General features: G+C 42.1%; 2 protein-coding genes across 4 annotated transcripts; one reads left to right on the top strand and one right to left on the bottom strand.

Annotated features, from left to right (window-relative positions):
* Window positions 1–39: 39 nt before the first annotated feature.
* LOC132965332 (NAD(P) transhydrogenase, mitochondrial-like) lies at window positions 40–13,801 on the bottom strand. Of its 3 annotated transcripts, none has more exons than XM_061033732.1 (22): window positions 13,647–13,801; window positions 12,863–13,028; window positions 11,815–12,044; window positions 11,519–11,718; window positions 11,343–11,430; window positions 11,170–11,258; window positions 10,788–10,975; window positions 10,415–10,548; window positions 10,128–10,319; window positions 9,442–9,592; window positions 7,854–8,015; window positions 7,642–7,752; window positions 7,400–7,545; window positions 6,313–6,508; window positions 5,253–5,486; window positions 4,569–4,729; window positions 4,138–4,317; window positions 3,901–4,060; window positions 1,711–1,792; window positions 1,027–1,145; window positions 524–639; window positions 40–425 (listed from the first exon to the last, which is right to left on the bottom strand). In XM_061033732.1, the coding sequence occupies exons 2-22, from the start codon at window positions 12,990–12,992 to the stop codon at window positions 279–281; spliced, it is 3,216 nt and encodes a 1,071-aa protein (XP_060889715.1). In that variant the 5' UTR covers window positions 12,993–13,028; window positions 13,647–13,801; the 3' UTR covers window positions 40–278. The 3 variants fall into 3 exon arrangements, with proteins under 3 accessions (XP_060889715.1, XP_060889724.1, XP_060889707.1); XM_061033741.1 differs by lacking the exon at window positions 13,647–13,801 and adding an exon at window positions 13,156–13,253; XM_061033724.1 differs by lacking the exon at window positions 13,647–13,801 and having other exon boundaries at window positions 12,863–13,228.
* Window positions 13,802–14,713: 912 nt separating this feature from the next.
* On the top strand, window positions 14,714–19,378 carry afg2b (AFG2 AAA ATPase homolog B). Its single transcript, XM_061033698.1, has 10 exons — window positions 14,714–15,329; window positions 15,418–15,603; window positions 16,106–16,390; window positions 16,479–16,664; window positions 17,318–17,476; window positions 17,625–17,834; window positions 17,941–18,168; window positions 18,283–18,417; window positions 18,891–19,016; window positions 19,157–19,378. The coding sequence occupies exons 1-10, from the start codon at window positions 14,739–14,741 to the stop codon at window positions 19,292–19,294; spliced, it is 2,244 nt and encodes a 747-aa protein (XP_060889681.1). The 5' UTR covers window positions 14,714–14,738; the 3' UTR covers window positions 19,295–19,378.
* The last annotated feature ends 4 nt before the right edge of the window (window positions 19,379–19,382 follow it).

The raw sequence follows: 19,382 nt of genomic DNA, 5'->3' as shown, positions 1-19,382 counted from the left end.
ATCTCAAATTTACTAATGTTCAAAGAAATGGAGTTCAGATAGGTTTAAATATTTTTATTTACAAATCAGTACACAATGTGCTTGAGTTATTCATGCTGTTTTATATAATAATTATGAGTCCTGGACACTTTCTGTAATTAACTCATATTTGCTGCACTTTTTTTTTAATCCATTTTCCAAAAATATATGAACTTTAAGCTAAAGCTGGAAATCTAATGTCTGAACCTGCCTCTGTCCCTGACCTCTACTGTCCATGGTGGTGAGTTAATGAGGGCTCACTAGTAGAAGACCTCTCTGATCTTGGCTTGCAGGTTGTCGCATGTCTTCTTGGCGTCTCCCAGCAACATTGATGTGTTGGGCTTGTAGAAAATGGGGTTATCTACTGCGGCATAGCCCACACCCAAGGTACGCTTCATAACAATCACCTGAGGGAAGTAAAGGTTTAGTCACTTTTTTTGTACCACACAGAAGTGGTGATACTGAAGCTGCACTACATGTAAAGATGAATCACTTAGTGACAAACCTGTTTGGACTTCCACACCTCCAGGACAGGCATGCCAGCAATTATGGAGTTGGGATCTTCTTGTGCTGCAGAGTTCACTGTGTCGTTTGCGCCGATGACCAGCGTCAAGTCTGTCTCTGTGGGCCACAGGCGTTAACACATTTATACACAACAGATGAACACACAAACTGCTAACTAAATGCTGTGCAATTGTCCTCTCTGATGCGATTGGGTTCCCCAGAACCACATCTATCTCCCTCGCTCATAAACAGAACCATGTGTCTCACACAGCATGCCTGGTTGCTAAGAAAACAAGACTGTTGCCCTGATAACATCGCATGTCTAAATACCAAGACACATCACAAGGCTGCTCTGACTGCTGATAAAAGAGGGATGTGATCATTACACACAACTCATCCAGTATTATTGTTTGACACCTTCCGGTCAAAGTGACACCCATGCAGCAATAAATATTCTGACAGCTCTGAGGTTTAAAAAAAAAAAAAAGAAAGAAGAGAATTTACCCGGGAAGTCTTCATTGATCTCATCCATCTCCAGGACGACATCGTAGGGAACTCCAGCCTCAGCCAAGAGGACGTTCAGCTGGCCGGGCATACGACCGGCCACTGGGTGGATACCAAACCTTTAAGAGATGATTGCAAAAATGTTACGGCTCATCAACACTTATTGATTTGCAGTGAGCACTTACAACTCCCTGAACAGTGATACATGTCTATTTCTAAACAAATTCAGATTTATTGTCAATATAAAAATATATAATTAAAAAAGTTTTCAAGTTTTGAAAACATTACAAAGCAATCATGCCGGGTTGTAATAGAGAATCCTACCAAAGGAAAAGTACTCTCAGCAAACTGTAATCACAGTATCAACTGCAACCCTTACGTTACACAGAAGAATGACTTCTCTCAGTATTATATTTTATGATTCTTATTGACAAATCCGACAGAGAATAAAATTCAAGAGGATAAAAACTACACTTAAAAGAAATTGAATACATGTTTTGAAAGACAAACTTCCGTCTCCCACTTCTTTAAGTCAGTAAGTACTTCCCAACATGGAGACCATCATGAAATACATTTTTAAAGCCTCCCTTGGTGAGTCTGGACGCTCAAGGCAAACATTTAAACAGCCGTATCCTCTTCGTTTATAAAATAGATGAGATGGAGAGAATGAGTGCAGACTTTCACCTGACAGCTTTGCCCTGTTCCTTCAGCATCTTCACCATGTCTGCAATCGGGTACTGGGCTTTTGCTGCACACAGACCCCAACCTAAACACACAAAACATACAAAGAATAAACATGGTATAAAAGCTATTCCTGGCCTATGATAAAGAGACAGATTTAGATGTACAGAGATATAGATATACAAAATAGGATGTATGCTTTGTAACTCTAGTATCAAAGTTGTTTTTCTCTTTTCTTGGTTGTTGAGTCTTTTTATCAGTTCTGCTAATTAACTAAAACACAATTATTTGACACAATTTGTTAATACTCAAATGAAAACATAGTAATCCAACATGAACAATAAAAAGTATGTATCCCTCTAGGGTTTGTTTCTTTCCATCCTCATCCACCACAAGTCTCCTCGCTATATTAAATCACAGTAGTTTCACTGGCCTGAGAGACATTTTTCTCAGTAAAACTTTTGCATGTGTGGTGTGCCTTTGGGTCCCCTGCGTGCAAAGACCTCCTTTCCCCATGCCTGGGTAACCCCTATTTAACCCTGGTGGTCAGGTATCTTGTAGAGTTCAGCATTACCCCTAATTGAGTTTTTTGAAGCCAGTCGCCCGTAACCCGTATCTTCCAATTCCCCAGAAAACTGGAGCCTTCTGTTTCCTCACTGCCGTGCTTTGTTGTTGACAGCGCATGGAGAAGTCCTGGGTCTGGACTCAATAGCTCTTATGACTTTTCACTGTTTCTCTAATCAAAGCAGCATGTTAGACCACACAGCTGTCATTGCGTTGGTTTGGAGCCACTTGAAAACAACATCGATCCAAGTATCCAAGAGTGGTTCCCCTTACTCAGGCCACTCGACAAGTACTCAGTTGTCGGACAAGTCTGGCTTTTTGTATTTAATAAATCAAGCTGTGGTCACCATCTCACACTCAAAAGAAAAATCAAACCCATCGTTCTTAACTCTTGGCTAACAAACATGTACTGACACATTCACTGTATATACTCTGTACAAGAGAGCAGCTTTCTATGGGATAATTTGTGGACAAACTGCACCCTCTTGTGGTGTCCAGGCTTCAATATTTTCAGATTAATTAATTACTGCTGTATAAATCAGTTCAAGAACCTGAACATTTGCGAACTCTTTTCAAAAGCGTTGAAGCTTTCCAAGAGCCGCTACAAAAACATTTTGATTCTCACTTGGCAGAGCAGTCGTGCTGAGCCTTTTTTGTCAGGTCAAGTTAATAAGATGACAGAGATAGTCGATGTTATTGATGCAGACAGTCTGAACGGCTGCAGCTGGAGAGCAGAGGAGCATCCGAGCTCTGCCATGATGAGAGAATCTCATTAAAGCTCCACCTCGGTCTCTGAAGTCAACCCAAACATCTTTCTACATCTGTCCAAGTGAGGAATGAATGAGTTCCATTACGTTCCTCTGATCCTTTGAGGATACCTGGATTCAATATCTCAAAGAGTACAGTCTGAAATTGCTCCGTACGTTAGCCATCATGAGATAACTTTAGCTGGGATTTGGCTCAGCTTAAATAAAAATAGATTTATTGAGAGATTGATAATGTAAAAAAAAAAAAAAAAAAAAAATACAAACGTAACCTCATCCATTTCACACATTAAGGTCAACTCAAGTCTTTAGGATGTTTTTTTTTTGTTTTTTTACATGAATTAAGTTTTTTAATGTGGCTGAAATATCTTAACTTGCTTTGAGTGATGTCACTTAAGGCAGATCTGGTATATGCTCAAGACTACAAGTTTAACAATAGAAAAATAAAAGAGCAGCGTACAGGCTTACAAATCCTATTTAAACTTTTCCTTATTTCTAGCAGCTCAAGGCTACATTAGCAACTCTTAGCTGTCCATTTGAGTGGCTCAGGTTTTTGTTTTTTTTAATGTTTGATGGTTTGATTGTTATGGTTATGCAGTGCAAGACTGGTAGAGTAGACTTTGAAATTCCCACGTTTTTCTTGCAAGAAAGGAATCGATCTAAATACTGAATCTAGCCTTCATCGGTTTGCTTTGTTCACAGCAAAGAACAATGCTCTCAACAAAAGATGCTAATATAAAAATTGCTTCATTTGCCAGTTTTGTTCAATGTTTTATCCAAGCCTTTGTAAGTTTCTTTTAATTAAATTATTTTCATATTTTACACAGTGTAAGAAAATGTCTCGTGTGGCATGTACAGTATGTACCTGGAGTGATAATAATGCTGTTTGCTTCTTTGATAATGTCAATGGTCTGGTCCACGTTGACCTCGGTGTGAGTGCCAACAATCTCCATGGGTTTACCACCCGCTGTGGAGGTGGTGCCGTACCCACCCAGGATCACATTGGGTAGGGAGCGGTTCATAGCCTGGGAAGACAACAACATGAAACTCAGACTCAGGTAATGAGTATATCGTGTTGGTTAACCCGTGTGTGACTACTCACCACACACATGATGTAGGAGAGGATGGCACCAGAAGAGCCAATCAGAGCGCCAACAATCGTCATGAGATTGTTTTCTAATAAGAAGCCCTCAGCACAGAGTGCCCATCCAGAGTAGCTGTTCAACACGGTGATGACCACAGGCATGTCAGCGCCCCCGATGGCTGCTGTCAGAGTTACACCCTGTGAGGAGGTAGGAGAGGTTGAGGAGAAATCAAATGGGTATGTCAAACATTTTTGCCACAAAAACTAACTTTGTATAAAAATTGATAGTTCATACTTTATCTGTTATGATCTCTTATGATGATGTTTTAAAGCTCCTGTGAGGAAATTTAAGTGCCCCTATTTGAAAAAGTGCCGTGGTCTTTGCAGACTATATCCTCTCTATGTGTTGGTAGTGTTTTTTGTTTTTTTTTAAGCCAAAAAAATCTCACCATAATAGTGGAAAGACCAGACACTCCCAGTAAACACCCCATGCCAGTCTCGTAGCTTGAGGTAAGCATAAAGGGCACCATGCCTCCCACTGATGCTGCCATTAGACCAGCATTCAATCCATGTCGTCCAGGCAACAGCAGGGGGGCAGAGTTCAGGACGCCTGCAACCACAACACAATTATAGAAATTAACTGAATTTAAAAACAAAAAACATTTTCAGAGAAGCTGGAAATTGAACTTTTATCAAAGTCTCTGTTTCAGGCAGCCTGTGGTTGCTTCTAATCTTAGAGTCTATAATGTCCTTAAATCAGACAGCAGCCTTCAATTAAGCCCAGCCAAGAAGCCACCGAACAGACCCAGCAATAACAAATTACCAGAAATTCTCACATGTGTTCCTCCTGATTAGTTGCACTAGAACTAATAGATCAGTGTCTGCTGGCACATGCATAAAAACCCAGAGCAGGCCTGGATTTAGTGAAGGATTTTTGGATTTAACCAGATCAAAGACACAATCAGCACCAGAGGACACATAGCTCATAGTGATTATCTAGATATTACTCTGTCTGTTTCAAGTGAATATCAGACTCATAAAAAGAACAAAGTGTGCTGACTACAGTCACAAGGTCTTTATTAAAATCATACACTCTGGGATGCTAAAAATACTATTCAAATACTCCACGTTACCCTGAAGTTTGCCGTAAGCCACCAGGGAGCCACTGAACGTGACGCCTCCGATGTAGGTGCCCAGGTACGCCACGGTCTTGACTACACCGGCGGCTGGGTGGGTGTCCAGGTGGGGGTATTCAATCATGAATTCAGCCACGCAGGTGAGAACAGCTGCCAGCCCCACGAGACTGTGGAAGGCCGCCACAAGCTGCGGCAGGTCTGTGATTTCAATACGTTTGGCAATGGTCAGACCTGCAGCCCAAACAAGGAGAAAAAAAAAAAGAAGAGAGATCAGTAAATCTTAATGCGATACTCCAGTCAGTCTGGCTGAGTCCAGGCCCAGACACTAAACTTCTCATGCACACTGGCTATGTTTGAAACCCAAAAAAGGAAAATATTAAGTTAAAGGAAGAATGGTTTTAAGGCAAACACCTGTTTTCAGTAACTTCGCTCTAAACAAAAAGACTAAAGACTTCAAAACTAATGAGTCCTAAGTTTAGTATAGTACTGTGTGTTTTTCTTTTAAACATAGAGTCCCTAATTGAACACTGAGTGAAACCTCATGCTCTGCCGCCTGTGTGCGTGAGTGTGTGTATAGATTGTAACACCATTCATCATCTTGCTTTCCCTAAATGACTATTAACATGTACAACATTCACACATGATGATAAAGTCCACTCATCTCTCTATCTGGACAGGATGATTGATGTCCTGTTAGGAATTAGCAAAAACTTTACACTCTTCAAAGACCGCAGGACTCGCATGCAAGGTTAAAAACACGTTAGTCATTCATGATGGGCTTGCACTGTTCTAAACAAGCTGTTGGACATCAGAAGGAGCTTTATTTATATGTTCGTCGAAACCGAGAGCTGCTTCGTTGGTGGTGATTTTTCTTGCCACGATACAGCATAGCGTGCTTCATAGGGACTTAAATAGTAGACAAATACAGGGTATGTATGAAACTAAATTAGACAGAGCTGCAATGAGCAACAAACTGCATCAAAGCAGGTATTTTGCAGAGGAAAAACGTTTCTATCATCACCAATAAGAGTATCACAGGCAGCAGGGATAAACCTACCGAGGGTTCCCCCTGTGGCCATGGCCAGAGACATCTGAGACAGCAGCTCTGGAGAGGGTTTCAGGGCACCGAGGGTGGCAGCGATGCCCCCTGCGACTCCCATCATGCCCAGGGTGTTCCCCAAACGACTGGTTCTCTGTGCAGAGAGGCCTGCCAGTGCTCCCACACAGCACAGGCCGGAGCCCAAGTACATCATCTGAGGTGGGAAAACAACAACAAGTCAGTTCTTCTTTACATGATCATTAATGAACATGAAAAACATGAACATGTTGAACACGTTTAACATGAAAAATTAAACAAATTAAAAAGGTATGATTTAATACCGATGCTTAAAACATGGACGTAGTCTCAGCAACATCACCTGTCTGTTTCTTAAGAGGCTTTATGAAGCTAAATGATGGTCGTCAACCTTATTAGAAATGTTTTCTCTTAGTTGTCTATCAAATCAGCCACACCCCTTACTGAGCTTATTTAGCCTTAATATCATCAAAACAGATGAGCTATACAAAAAAAAAAAAACCTGCGTAAAGCTCTAAGAGACCAAATCAGATTTTTGTTCCAGACTGTAAACATGTTTATTTATGCTGTTAAAATATTGGCTCATATGGAGATCCCTTGGATTTTGGAGACGGGCTCAAATTGACACTTGAGTTTTTGCACTTCTGCATTGGCTTCATTTTACAACTCTGGAGATTGAAGCTGATTTAAAACTAAAATACTGACTAGAGTACCTTCATATGATGGATGCAAAAACAACAACAACAAGCAGAAATGAAAGGTTGATTGATAGAAAAATAATCACCAACTGTAATGATACTTATTTCAAGACATATTGAAAGTCATTAAAAAAATTGTAATCTCTGGGAATTTGACTAATAGACCGCAAAAATATCAGCTTGAATTTTGGCAAGTTTTTTTTATATTTTTAGGTCTAACAAAGCAGCAAGTATCTTTGGTACCTTTCTCATAAACATACAGAAAAAAAAAATCGAATCTGAACTTAAACAGTGTCGTCATGACAACAACAGTCTGATAACTGGTTCATTTCTAAGCTATTTGAGTATGAGAGGAATGAAGAGATGATCACCTGTTCAATGTTATATCCAGCAGCAAGTGAGGCTCCATATCCCCCCACAAATGCAGCCCCGGGCAGAGCGTACAGGTAGTTGTACTCAGGAGGGTCAGTCGGGCGCTTAAACATGTCCAACATCCTCTGAGTGATCAGAAAACCACCTGCACACACACACACAGAAAAATACTTTTTTTTATTTCATCTGGTAAGAAGTGCTCTTCTGTATTTTTACTTATTTGAAGTGTTGAACTTCTGACCAGCAATGTTGATGGAGGAAACAAAAGCAGCAGCAAGCGCCAGACTCTCAGGCAGGCTGGAGGGTGTGAGACCTCCACCCATCAGCACCAGACCACCGACTGCTGTCAGACCTGGCAGAGAGGACAGACAGATCCCCTTTGTTAACATACGAAGATGTAATATTAACAAACAAAAATACTTATCTATAGAATGTGTTATACTGAGTCCTGACCTGAGATGGCGTTGGTGACTGACATGAGAGGGGAGTGCAGAGCGGGGGTCACACCCCACACAGTGTGGTATCCCACAATCCCAGACAAGCCAAAGGTGGTGACCATCTGAGTGAAGGCTGCGTTGGGGGAGATGATGCCTAGAGCAAGACAGGTGGACACACCTACAGAGAGACAGAAAATCAGTGTTGCTGTTGTTGTTGTTGTTGTTGTTGTATGCCTGTGCACAGATGTGTGTTGTTTCTTTTTTTTGTCGTAGTGGGAAAATGTGCAGTTTCAGTTTGTTTCCCTGTTAAATTAAGCCAGTATTTTAATGGTAAAAAAGGAATGGAAAGATAAACACTTTTATATAATAGGTTATGCAAGGGTTATGACTCATAGTTTCTCTGAAACTTCAAAGGAATTCAACTTTTATGTCATAATTGACTAAAAATATATATTCCCCACTGTTCCTCATTATGTTGTCTCCATTCAAAGGTCCTTTTAAGATGAAGTTATTTCAGTGCTGAAGTAAAAAAAGGCTAATTTAAGAACCAAAAAAAAAGTTTTTACTGAGGCTGAAACTAAAGAACAAATGTAAATTATCAGTTAACTCAAGGATAATCTTCATTAATTGATTTTAAGCAATAAAAATGTATGTGAAGTCTTCATCAAAATGGTGACATGTTTGGGCCCAGGAGGTGTCTGTAGAGGGATTTTGAGGTGAGGTTGAATGTGGTACATGTCAGTAGTCAGTGTATTAGCCACAGGTGAAGCCAGTCATCATGCCCCTTTCATCAAGAAAAATGGTCAGATTGCCCATGTTTTGTCAATATCCTGCCTTGTCCAAAAAAGCTACTGGAGTGTACCGCATCTCCCATTACATCATAACTTAAAAATAAACCACTACTCACTCCATATACATGTTCAGATAATGGGGAGCACGTTTTGGTATTCTATTCTTTAAGATTTCAGGTGATCTCAATAGATATAAACAGTAGACTTACATGCTAAGGAAAAGGGGGGCATGTTTTGATACTCTAGAATAAAATCTTTATTTCAGATTTTACAGGAAGAGTATCTCAAATGGATAGGAACTACCATTTGATAGAACAGCCGCGCTCTGGACGGTTTCTCATTAAGAGGACTGTTGACCCGGTTCTCCTGTGGCTCAAAAGAACTCTCTCTTTCAATGACTTCTGTTTAACCCGCAGGTCAGACATGAAGATACTCAAATGACTGATTTAGAAAGTGATAAGAAGTACATCTTCACATCTGAGGAACTAAAACCATCATATATACCTGTAGGGCATTTCCGATCTAAAATTGGCATAAATGATTCCTTTATTGTCAAAGTAGTTGCAGATTTTTTTTTGTCCATTTACTTATTGTTCCTGCTTTATTAGAAACTGCCAAAAAAAAAAAAAAAATTCTGATGAAATGATGATTGAGAAAATTAAGCCAAACAAAGCTACACTAATTCAATATGCTCAAAGTTTCTTGTTTGGATCATTGTATAATTTAATTCAAATTTGATATTGTCATCAAAACAGAAGGCTCTCTTTGGACAAAAATTGATAACTAGCATGGATTTGTGTGTCTGAGTCTAACCTGCAGTGTAGACACCCGCAGAGGTCATGGTGCGCTTGAAGGGAGAAATCACAGACGCTTTCTCCGCCTCCAACTCCGCCACTGATTTCTGTTTCACTGGGGCTGGGGGGGCTGTTTTGGGAAGAGGGGCCGGGAACATGTCTTTGCCTTCCTGGACACATCAGAAGACAGACATGTGGAACCGTGTGAGAACTCAAAGGACATCCAGACTTTTGCGTGAGAAACAGAAATCAAAACTTTGGAGTCGTGCATTGTGGGAGATCTCGCCTGGATGGTTGGAGCACTCAGAATACAAACTCATGCACCGCAAAGGAGATTATACTGAACAAACAGCAATCACAAACCAGTTACCAGTGGCCCTGAAAGGGAAATTCTCTTTTAAGGGGCCTGAATAATGCTTAGTTTAACAAGGGGTAAACTGATATGTCTTGTTGAGGTTGCATGCTTTCTCTGCCATAAACAATGTGTCAAAGCCAACATTCCTGGAAAAGTACATTTTGAAAAGTTCATAGCATTCTTCCAGGGATCCAACATGAGCCTTTCCCAGCCGGGACTGGGATTTTAGTGCTCATTTGGCGCAGAATCGTAGCATGACAGGATCCGATAGCTCATGCCGAGAGGGAGGGATCGATTGCCAGCAGATGTTCAGGCCGTCCAGCAGACAGTTACAGTGAATAAAAACCCACCTTCATAACAAGAGTCCCACGGATGACATGGTCAAGGGTTCCATAGTCGAACTCCTCTCTGGGCTCATAGTGAAAGTACTCCTTATCTGGGCTAATGGCCTTCAGCAGCTTCAGTATGTTGTTAGAATAAAGAGTGCTGGCCTGGGTGGCCAGGCGGCTGGGCAGGTCTGTGTAGCCAATGTGTGTTACTCCCTAATTTGATTTAAAAAAAAAAAAATAGATAAACAGTTAATATTTCTTGGGGCTGAACAAAACATAAAGACGTGCTCCAAAGGTAGAACCCCAACCTTGTGAACGTGCAGCTCTCCGGGCCTGGTGGTCTCAATGTTGCCTCCTGCCTCTGAAGCCAAATCCACCACAACAGAGCCGTCCTTCATCGACTCTACAAACTCCTTCTTGATCAGAATTGGGGCCCGCTTACCTACACAGACACAGACACAGAAAACAGAGGAGCAGGAGAGATGCAAGAAATGTTAACAATACCATGTTGTAAAAAAAAAAGTCATAGGGTATGTATCAAGAATTAAGATGCATCTACCACTTTTGGTCTTAAGGTGGGGGTATGTGTGTGTGTGTGTGTGTGTGTGGGGGGGGGGGATAAAACACCAAAACATCAAAGGATATTAGACAGGACAGGGCGAAGGTACCAGTGTGACTGACCTGGAATCAGAGCAGTGCTGATCACAATGTCCACCTCTTTACACTGCTTGGCAAAAAGAGCCATCTCAGCCTCAATGAACTCCTTCGACATCTCTTTGGCGTAACCTCCAACTCCATCCCCAGACTCTTTGAGATCCACTTCTAAAGGCTCCGCTCCAAATGACTTGAACTGCTCCAGGGCTGCTGGCCTGATGGACAAGCCATTGTCAAAATCATGATCACAACAGCTATCATTGATTTTTGGATTTGTTTAATCAATTGAAATAGTACAGTGTGCATTAATCAACCTGTGTAAATATGCTGAAATTAGCGCAGTAGCTAATAGCTAGCTCACTCAATCTGAAGTCCGAGAAATGTGTCTTTTTTTATCCCCATATCATACCTAGTGTCAAATCCTCTCACTATGGCTCCCATTGACTTGGCTGCTCCTGCTGCTGCCAAACCAGCTACTCCACCTCCAATAACCAGGACCTGTGGACAACAGAAACATCCACTTTCATTATTCTATTTGAGGTAAAGAAAAATTAAAAAGGCCGCGTTAAAGTAGAGAGTTACCTTAGCAGGGGGAACTTTCCCTGCAGCTGTGATCTGACCAGTGAAGAACCTGCCAAAGTGATTTGCAGCCAGAACCACAGCCTTGTACCTAAGAAATAAACATTTGTCACATTTTCTGTAAATATGAAACCTGAAGCTGTAAATATTCGAGTTCACACATATATGTTCTTCTTTACCCAGCAATGTTAGCCATGGAGCTAAGTGCATCGTAGCCCTGTGCTATGGTGACTCTGGGCACCTGGTCCATTGCGAGCACAGTGCTCTGCCTCTCCGACAGCTTCTTTATCAGCTCTGGGTTCTGAGCTGGGTAGATAAAGCTAACCAGGGTGGACTTTGGCTTCAGGAGGTCTATTTCAGTCAGACTGGGGGCTCGAACCTACAGCAAAAACAAGACGTAGTACATTTTTGACTTGCAGAAAACTGTGCACAGAAAAATCTAAATAGCAACACCAAGTAAAAGACGTGTACAAACCTTGAGGACCAAATCAGAGCCAAGTGCCCCCTTGACATCAGTGATGGTGGCTCCAGCATCGACGTACTGCTGATCAGAGAACTTGGACTCGTCTCCAGCGCCACTCTCCACCTGCACGTTGAAGCCCTGTTTGACCAGCGCCTGCACCCCGGCTGGAGACAACGCCACACGACGCTCATTCTGCAGGGTCTCCTTAGGAACACCGACCACCAGGTCCTTGTAGAGCACACCTGAACACACATAAAACAGACAACTCAGTCTGAAGTACATTCAAAAAAAAAAAAAAAACAAGGAATGCATAAACAGCTTTTTCCTGGAGAACAATATGAATTTCTGATGAATATTAGAACCTCAACATCACCATATGATATAAAAACAGGAAGAGTTGTGTCTATTTATCTTTTTGTGCAACAACGCAGGAGAGCATGCGACTACGTTAAGAGACTGTGTGGCATGAACAGCGTCAGATTACACATTTCTCTCCATACACGGCATGGTGACCTCGCCACCATGGAGACATTATTAGCAGGTGATTGGCTGCGAGCCAGCACACACACTGAGAGGCCTGCGCTCCCACACCGACACACTCTAAATGCAAAGCTAAAAAGCACTCAGTTACTCCCAAACCTCTCCGAAACAATCCGCTAAAAGGGCCTTGAGAACAACACAGATGTCATAAACAAATGTCTGTGGACAGAATCTGACAGAGTGCACGGGAACATTTTCATGTCACCTTTAACTGACCTCTTGCGTGTTCTTACATTTTAGCAGGAGCTTCCCAGAGCGCAAAGCCACTGCCTGCTTCACTACCAGCTTTCCCTATTTAGGGAAGATCTCTAGCAACCTGCAGCAAACAGTTCATGATCTGTGCCGAGTTTTCCACTCTTCTGGCCAAGGAGGAGTGTGTCCTTGGGTGAACTCTCGTTCTTCAAATCAGACACAGAGGATATCCAGAGCAAAAGAAGGCACGCGAACCCACGGCTGTCTTCTGTGAAAAATATTGTAAGGTTTAAGCTGAAAGATTTTAACAGAGCTGGGCATATCCTACCTCTGGAGGCCTGTTGGTCCCATAACACAGGGAAAGTCCTGAAATTCCTCCGTCCAGGTATCTTCTGACGGGCCCCTCGCCGGAACAAAACCACAGAAGAGCTGGAGATGCAGCGCAGGAGGGTCGACATGGCTGCTGAGCGTCTGCCCTGATACTCCCTCTGGCTCTTTAATAACAACACAGACAAGCAGAGGTAGTTGAGGAGTAAATACTACGTATGCATCTGCTGTCAAATAAGAAAACACATTCTGTATCCCCCCCCCAAATAAAAGTTAAATCCTGAGCCCACACACAGGTTGTCTGTGCTGTGAGGCCTACAGACAGCAGAGTGACATTTCAGCCTTCCAGGACACACACAGGGTTGATTACACGCCCCGAGCTTGTCTTATGACGGTACAGGGGGGGAACCGTGCCAAGTCTGGCCTGGTTGTTGTGGGCATGGGCAAAGGGAACCAGGAAGACAAAAAAGTGTTAAGATAAAATGTGGTGGGGCTTTAGAGGACAGCTCAGGACTCAAACACAGACACACATATTCTTACACAACTGTAAAAGATGTATTGTTTGGAACTACTAGTCTCACACACATTAGTTAAATACAACTAAACGCACAGACATGGCAACATTTGATAATCTGAGTCTGTTTCTGAGAAGTTTAGACATTTTTTTCCATTCATTTCGTCCTTCACTGAATCAAACCCTTTGTCAATGGCCTTCATCAACTAACTTGTACTGATTAAGACTTAATTGAAGGAGTCGTTGAATGTGTAATTGTTCTCAGACTTGCCTCTCAAATTTCCAGAAAGAGCAGGTTAATGGCTCAACTCCCCGTTAACAACAGGGTCACCTGTGAGCAGTCTGCACAGCCTGGCTTTAGAGCAGTCCTACCTCTTCTGCGTGCAGGGACGGACAGACGGACAGACGACCTTCCGCAGCTTTCGATATCACAGCTGCACTATTTACGTATAAATAGCAAACCATGTGACTTCACTCATGACCACCACTGAAGAAGAAATCACCACAGTGACAACCGCACAATAAAACTTTGCAAGACCACCTGTGAAATAAATGCTGGATGAACTTATTGAACATAGTACATCATTTAAATTCAAATGAGGTTTTGACCCATAGTTTCCTTGGAAACTCTAAAAATAAATTCAAAGATGTTTAAGTGGCACAAACGTGAACAGAATGGTTATTTGGGAATATCGACTTACTTAGGTTATTTTCTTTACTTTAACTGCATTTTCTTTTCTGTACACAAGGTGACGCCAGAGCGCCAAATATTTAGTAGTTACAGACGACCTTGACTATTTTTTTTTTTCATTCTAAAAATTATTGAAATCGTCAATCTTACATTTTATTATTTTTGTGTTTTATATTTTTGTGTTTTATATTTAAAATATATATATATGTTTGGCTATTTTAAACCAGGGGTAAGCTTAAAATTAATTGACAACACAAATAAACCGAAACAAAAGGCGTCATTCATTTAATGTATGCTAGGGTGACTATAAATGGTAAAAAAAAAAAAAAAATCTAAAAAAAAAACCGGCTAATATCCCATTTATTTAATGAATAACACCAAATATTATTTCTTCCTTGATTTTAGGAAACGGAAGTAGTCGCCCTGACGCAGGAAAAGGTTTTGGTTGGCCATCTGAATTTAGCGCCACATGGATTTTGTAAACATTACAAGACGACGCTTCATCTGCTCCTCTGATACCACTTCATAGACCATTCACTAGCGTCACAGTTCATCTGGTATGTAACGATGTGAATGTTTTTAGTCTGTGGTTTGACTAAACGTCACTGTGAATAAGAATGAACTTTGTCTGTATTGCTGTCAGGGGAGGCTAGTAGCTGCTTATGGGCGAGGATGTCTCTGAGGCTGCTGTCGGTGGATCCATCAGACCGGGGCTCTCAGAGATGCAGACTGGGTCCAGGCTTGATGTCATCGCTGGGTCTGAGTCTGGGCTCCCCCGTACAGGTGTCTGTACCCGGGGGGAGCTGTCTGTGCACCGCCTGGCCCCGGCCTGACCTTGCTGAGGGCTTTCTGCAGATGGACTTGAAATGTTCATCTCCTGGTCTTCTCTCTCATCCGCCCACACATCTGAACCTGGAGCCTTCCCAGCTCTCATCTGTACCCTGTCCCAAACTCAAAAGTGTTAGAATAACTGCGGTGGTCCAGAGTGTTGGTTTTAGGAAACACACTCCTCCTGGCCTTGTTCATGAGCTTGTTAAAGACATGCTCAAAGGTGTATATGTCCATGAGAAATATGTGATAAACCTGGAGGATTTTGATACAGAGATTAGATGTGTCGTTATTGAAAGCATCACTCCAGATTCTGCCACCGCTGGATTAATCACATCCAAAACTGGTGTGGAGATAGTGGACATCCAGACAGACAGGCATCACAGGAGCCAGCTGAAGAGCCAGGACGCCGTCCCACTGGGGGGTCTGGAGCAGGTTGGCAAATGCATCGATGCAATTATTTCACAAGTGTTCAAATGATGATTTCCTATTCTCAGTGATTTGCTTTATTGCTGTATTTCAGGTGAGTGCCTCCCTAAAAGAGATGCTGCAGCTTCCCCTGCACTATCCAGGCACCCTGAGCTCTCTTAGTGTATCATGTCCTCGAGGTGTGCTACTGGTGGGTCCTCCGGGTGTGGGCAAGACCCTGCTGGTCCGCAGAGTAGTGGGGGAGGTCGGCGCAAGCTTGGTGGTGGTCAGAGGCCCGGAGGTAAAAACTATTGATGACATCCTTTCATATTTTCATATAATTTATGTGTTTGCACTACATTATTATAATCCATTTTATGTGCTACCACATTAAGCACATTTTCGTGCTTTTATGATGAAGTCATTTTACTAAAAAATGTTACATCAGAAGTTTTTGAAAGACAAAGTGAATGTATTTATTTTTATGCTAATCCAGTTATTAATACCAGACACCTCAAAGCACTCACTTTTAATCCAATTTCCCATAACAGAATAACAACTAAAGTTGATTCTCTTTGTAACTCTATTTCCTACTATAACTGAAGTGTTATTTTATATATTGTTGGCTAAATGAAAATGCTTTATTCTCAAGGAGGAATTGCCTATTCTTAGTGGCATTTTTACACATCAGAGTAAGGCTTTGATTATTTCTTTGCACAATAGACTATGGTAAAAGGTGTCAACAAAGTGTTTGTACAGTTTCCTTCTATGTTGTCAATGTTAATCAAGAATGATGATTTCAGGTGGTGGGATCACGGCCAGGTGAAAGTGAGGAGAAGTTGCGTTCCGTGTTTGAGCGAGCTCGATGTGCAGCTGAAGAGGGGCCGTGTGTGCTCTTCTTGGATGAGTTAGACTCTCTGTGTCCGAGGAGAAGCGGCTCATCAGCCCCAGAGAACCGCCTGGTGGCTCAGCTGCTCACGCTGATGGACGGGATTAATCAGTCTGATCGATTCCTCATCGTCGGAGCCACCAACCGGCCGGACGGCTTGGACCCTGCACTGCGCAGGCCCGGGAGATTCGACAGAGAGGTACAGATGACGCAATGTGTTTTTAGTACTTATGTTATTTAAACTGAAAATAAATCTGTGAGGCTTTATTTTTTTATTTTGCCTTCAGGTTATCATTGGCGCTCCCACCTTGCAGCAGAGAAAAGACATCTTGACTGTTCTGTGTGCAAGGATTCCTGTGTGTCCCAGTGTAGACATGACAGAGCTTGCACAGAAGACAACAGGTTATGTAGGAGCGGACCTCGGCGCCCTGTGCAGAGAGGCTGCCATGCATGCTATACGGGAGAACTCAAAGGTAAATAAAGCAATCAAGCAAAGTGTCGAATAGAAAACGAAACAGAATAATTGTATTACTTATGGGCAAAGATTCATTTCCCTTTATATTTCCATGTACCAAATTATATTTAGATATATCGAGGTCACATACGGGGGTTCAGAAAATTCAAATTTAAGCTTCATTTAGCAGCTCAGGAAAAGTCTTATGCTGGTTGGCAATCCAACATTTGTTAGTGTATTACAAATTGTGTTTCAGTTGTGGCTTGCAATATGAAGTAGTGTTGGAAGTGTGGTGTGATGCATGTGTACTGATGTTGTTGACCGTGTATGTAACAGGATGCACTTGCATTCCCTAAACAATGTATACACAAAGGCACGTTTGGCTGGTAAAAACTGAAATGTTGCTCTTACTGTAAGGTTCGAGTGCATTATTTATGCATGTAGTCATAGTCAAGCTTTGCTCTTGTGAGAACTGAATCTTATTAATTCAAGCAGCATTTAGTGCACTGTGTGTTTTATATATGTATCAAGGACTCCATGAAAAGCAGTATTGACACTGATTGGTTTATCCTGGTCGAACAGAGTAAACTGAATTATTCTAAATTGCTGCCGGGCATAAACGTGACTGTCATCACTCCTGTTTTTTTTTTTTTTTCTAATTGTTGTCTGCAGGGTTCAGGAGAGCAGGTGGTGGGTCTGAAGCACTTCCAGGAGGCTCTGAAGTCGGTGCGTCCCTCCTGCCTGAGGAGCAGCCTGGGCAGGACGGATCTATCTCCAATATCTTGGGAGCAGATAGGAGGACTCGAGGAAGTCAAGCTCAAACTGAGACAGGTAAATAAGTGGCGGGGCTTGAATAATGGCAAATCAAATAAGAATAGATGTCACTCAGGCATGTTTAGTCGTACATTGTCTTGTAGCCTCGGATTGTATTGATTTTAATTGTTTCCCATCTGTCCCGCCTTCCTCCTGCACATGAAAGAGTATTGAATGGCCGATGAAGTACCCCGAGGCGTTTGTTCGCCTGGGTCTGAGTCGGCCTCGTGGCGTGCTGCTCTACGGACCTCCAGGATGTGCGAAGACAACCCTCGTCAGGGCTGCAGCCACTTCGTCTCACTGCGCCTTCCTGTCTGTTAGCGGCGCTGATCTCTACTCTCCGTTTGTCGGAGACTCAGAGAAGGCTTTAGCACAGGTGTGTTGCATCTTATCGCTCTGTGGTGTTTCTGAATGTCAGCTGTGTTTGTGGTCCTCTTTGCCGTCTCACACGTGAACACCTGCCAATGTCTGTCTGCATGTAGCTGTTTCTTCAAGCCCGGGCCTGTGCTCCCTGTATCCTGTTCCTTGATGAGATTGACTCTCTGATTGGCTCCCGGTCAAACAGTCAGACAGCTCATGGCGTACAGACCCGACTTTTATCAGTCCTCCTGAATGAGATGGATGGAGTCGGCCTGAAGACGCTGGAGAGGAGAGGGACGGAGAAGATCCTCCAGGCAGAGGGAGTGGAGGACGATCACAGACAGGAAAAGGTCAGAAATTATTAAAACCCTACTAATCATACTGCCTTACACAAACATACAGTATGATCAGCTAGAGGTGATTTCATTTTACTTTTTGAATTTATTTTTTTTCCCTATTTGCAGTTGGACTGCCAGGAAGTATGTAACAAAGAAGTGATGGTTATAGCTGCCACAAACAGACCTGAAAGTTTAGACAGCGCGCTCCTCAGACCTGGCAGGCTGGACCACATCATCTATGTCCCACCACCTGACCAGCAGGTAAGTTATCCATCTTATAGGTATACAAATATGAGAAGAAAAAGATAACAGACTGTGGTATTTCCAAAAATCTTGAACTATTCTTTCAAGCATATCAGTTTGACGAAGTTGCTTGAATAAGTTTACTTCACAAATGTAAAAAACGTTTTAAGAATGATCTGAATTTTTATCAGCTATCCGGATACTCATAAATGGAAGCTAATGCAGAGGTACCCAAAAACATGACGGGAAACCGGAAGCTAAAGTTTATTTTTCCAAAACACCAGAGCATATCTGTCCAAATATGAGATTATTCACTTTCAACTCTGAAAATGTATGTTTTCAAAGAAGATATCAGATCATAACGAGCTGTTCTTGCTAGAGATCCAGCTTGACCTTGGGAGAGTATAAGTTCAAATCAAGATGAAATGGTTTCGGGACTTTCTATTTGCTAAACTTAAACTGTAATAATATGTGTCCTCCTCTGTATCCAGGCTCGTCTTTGCATCCTGAAGCTGTGTACAAAGTCAATGCCCGTGTGTGCCGATGTGTGCCATGAGGAGCTGGCTGCAAAGACGGAGCTTTACTCTGGAGCTGACCTGCAAAATCTGTGTAAAGAGGTAAAATTAGAGAGCGCACATTCACACAAGAAGGCCATCGTTCCTACATTTAAAGTACATAATGCAAAGTGTAATCCTGATCCTACATGATGACGAAAACAAACTAATGTAGTAACCGAATACCTACCTTTGTTTTCCAGGCTGCTCTGTTGGCGCTTCAAGAGGAGAAGATGGAGGCTTCTGACATCAAACACACATACTTCCTCCGGTCCCTCAGCAAAATGAGTCCCTCTCTCACCGCCCAACAGATCAACACATATCAAAAACCTCCCAGATGACAAAGCACATATGATAAATGTTTTCTGCGTTTTATTATTGTATAGTTATACAATGATGTATAAATAAATAAAAATATCACTTGACCTT

This window comes from Labrus mixtus, chromosome 1 (assembly GCF_963584025.1).
Source record: "Labrus mixtus chromosome 1, fLabMix1.1, whole genome shotgun sequence".
Taxonomy (NCBI): domain Eukaryota; kingdom Metazoa; phylum Chordata; class Actinopteri; order Labriformes; family Labridae; genus Labrus; species Labrus mixtus.
This window is presented reverse-complemented; position numbering and strand designations above follow the sequence as displayed.

Coding starts and splice junctions, on each gene's coding strand:
- LOC132965332 (XM_061033732.1), bottom strand. CDS start 12,992: ATGTCGACCCTCCTGCGCTGCATCTCCAGCTCTTCTGTGGTTTTGTTC. Junction 10,549..10,787: donor CAGCACTGCTCTGATTCCAG/GTCAGTCACACT, acceptor GTGTCTGTGTAG/GTAAGCGGGCCCCAATTCTG. Junction 4,730..5,252: donor GGCTTACGGCAAACTTCAGG/GTAACGTGGAGT, acceptor TTGTGGTTGCAG/GCGTCCTGAACTCTGCCCCC.
- afg2b (XM_061033698.1), top strand. CDS start 14,739: ATGTCTCTGAGGCTGCTGTCGGTGGATCCATCAGACCGGGGCTCTCAG. Junction 17,477..17,624: donor TCAAGCTCAAACTGAGACAG/GTAAATAAGTGG, acceptor TGCACATGAAAG/AGTATTGAATGGCCGATGAA. Junction 17,835..17,940: donor CAGAGAAGGCTTTAGCACAG/GTGTGTTGCATC, acceptor GTCTGCATGTAG/CTGTTTCTTCAAGCCCGGGC.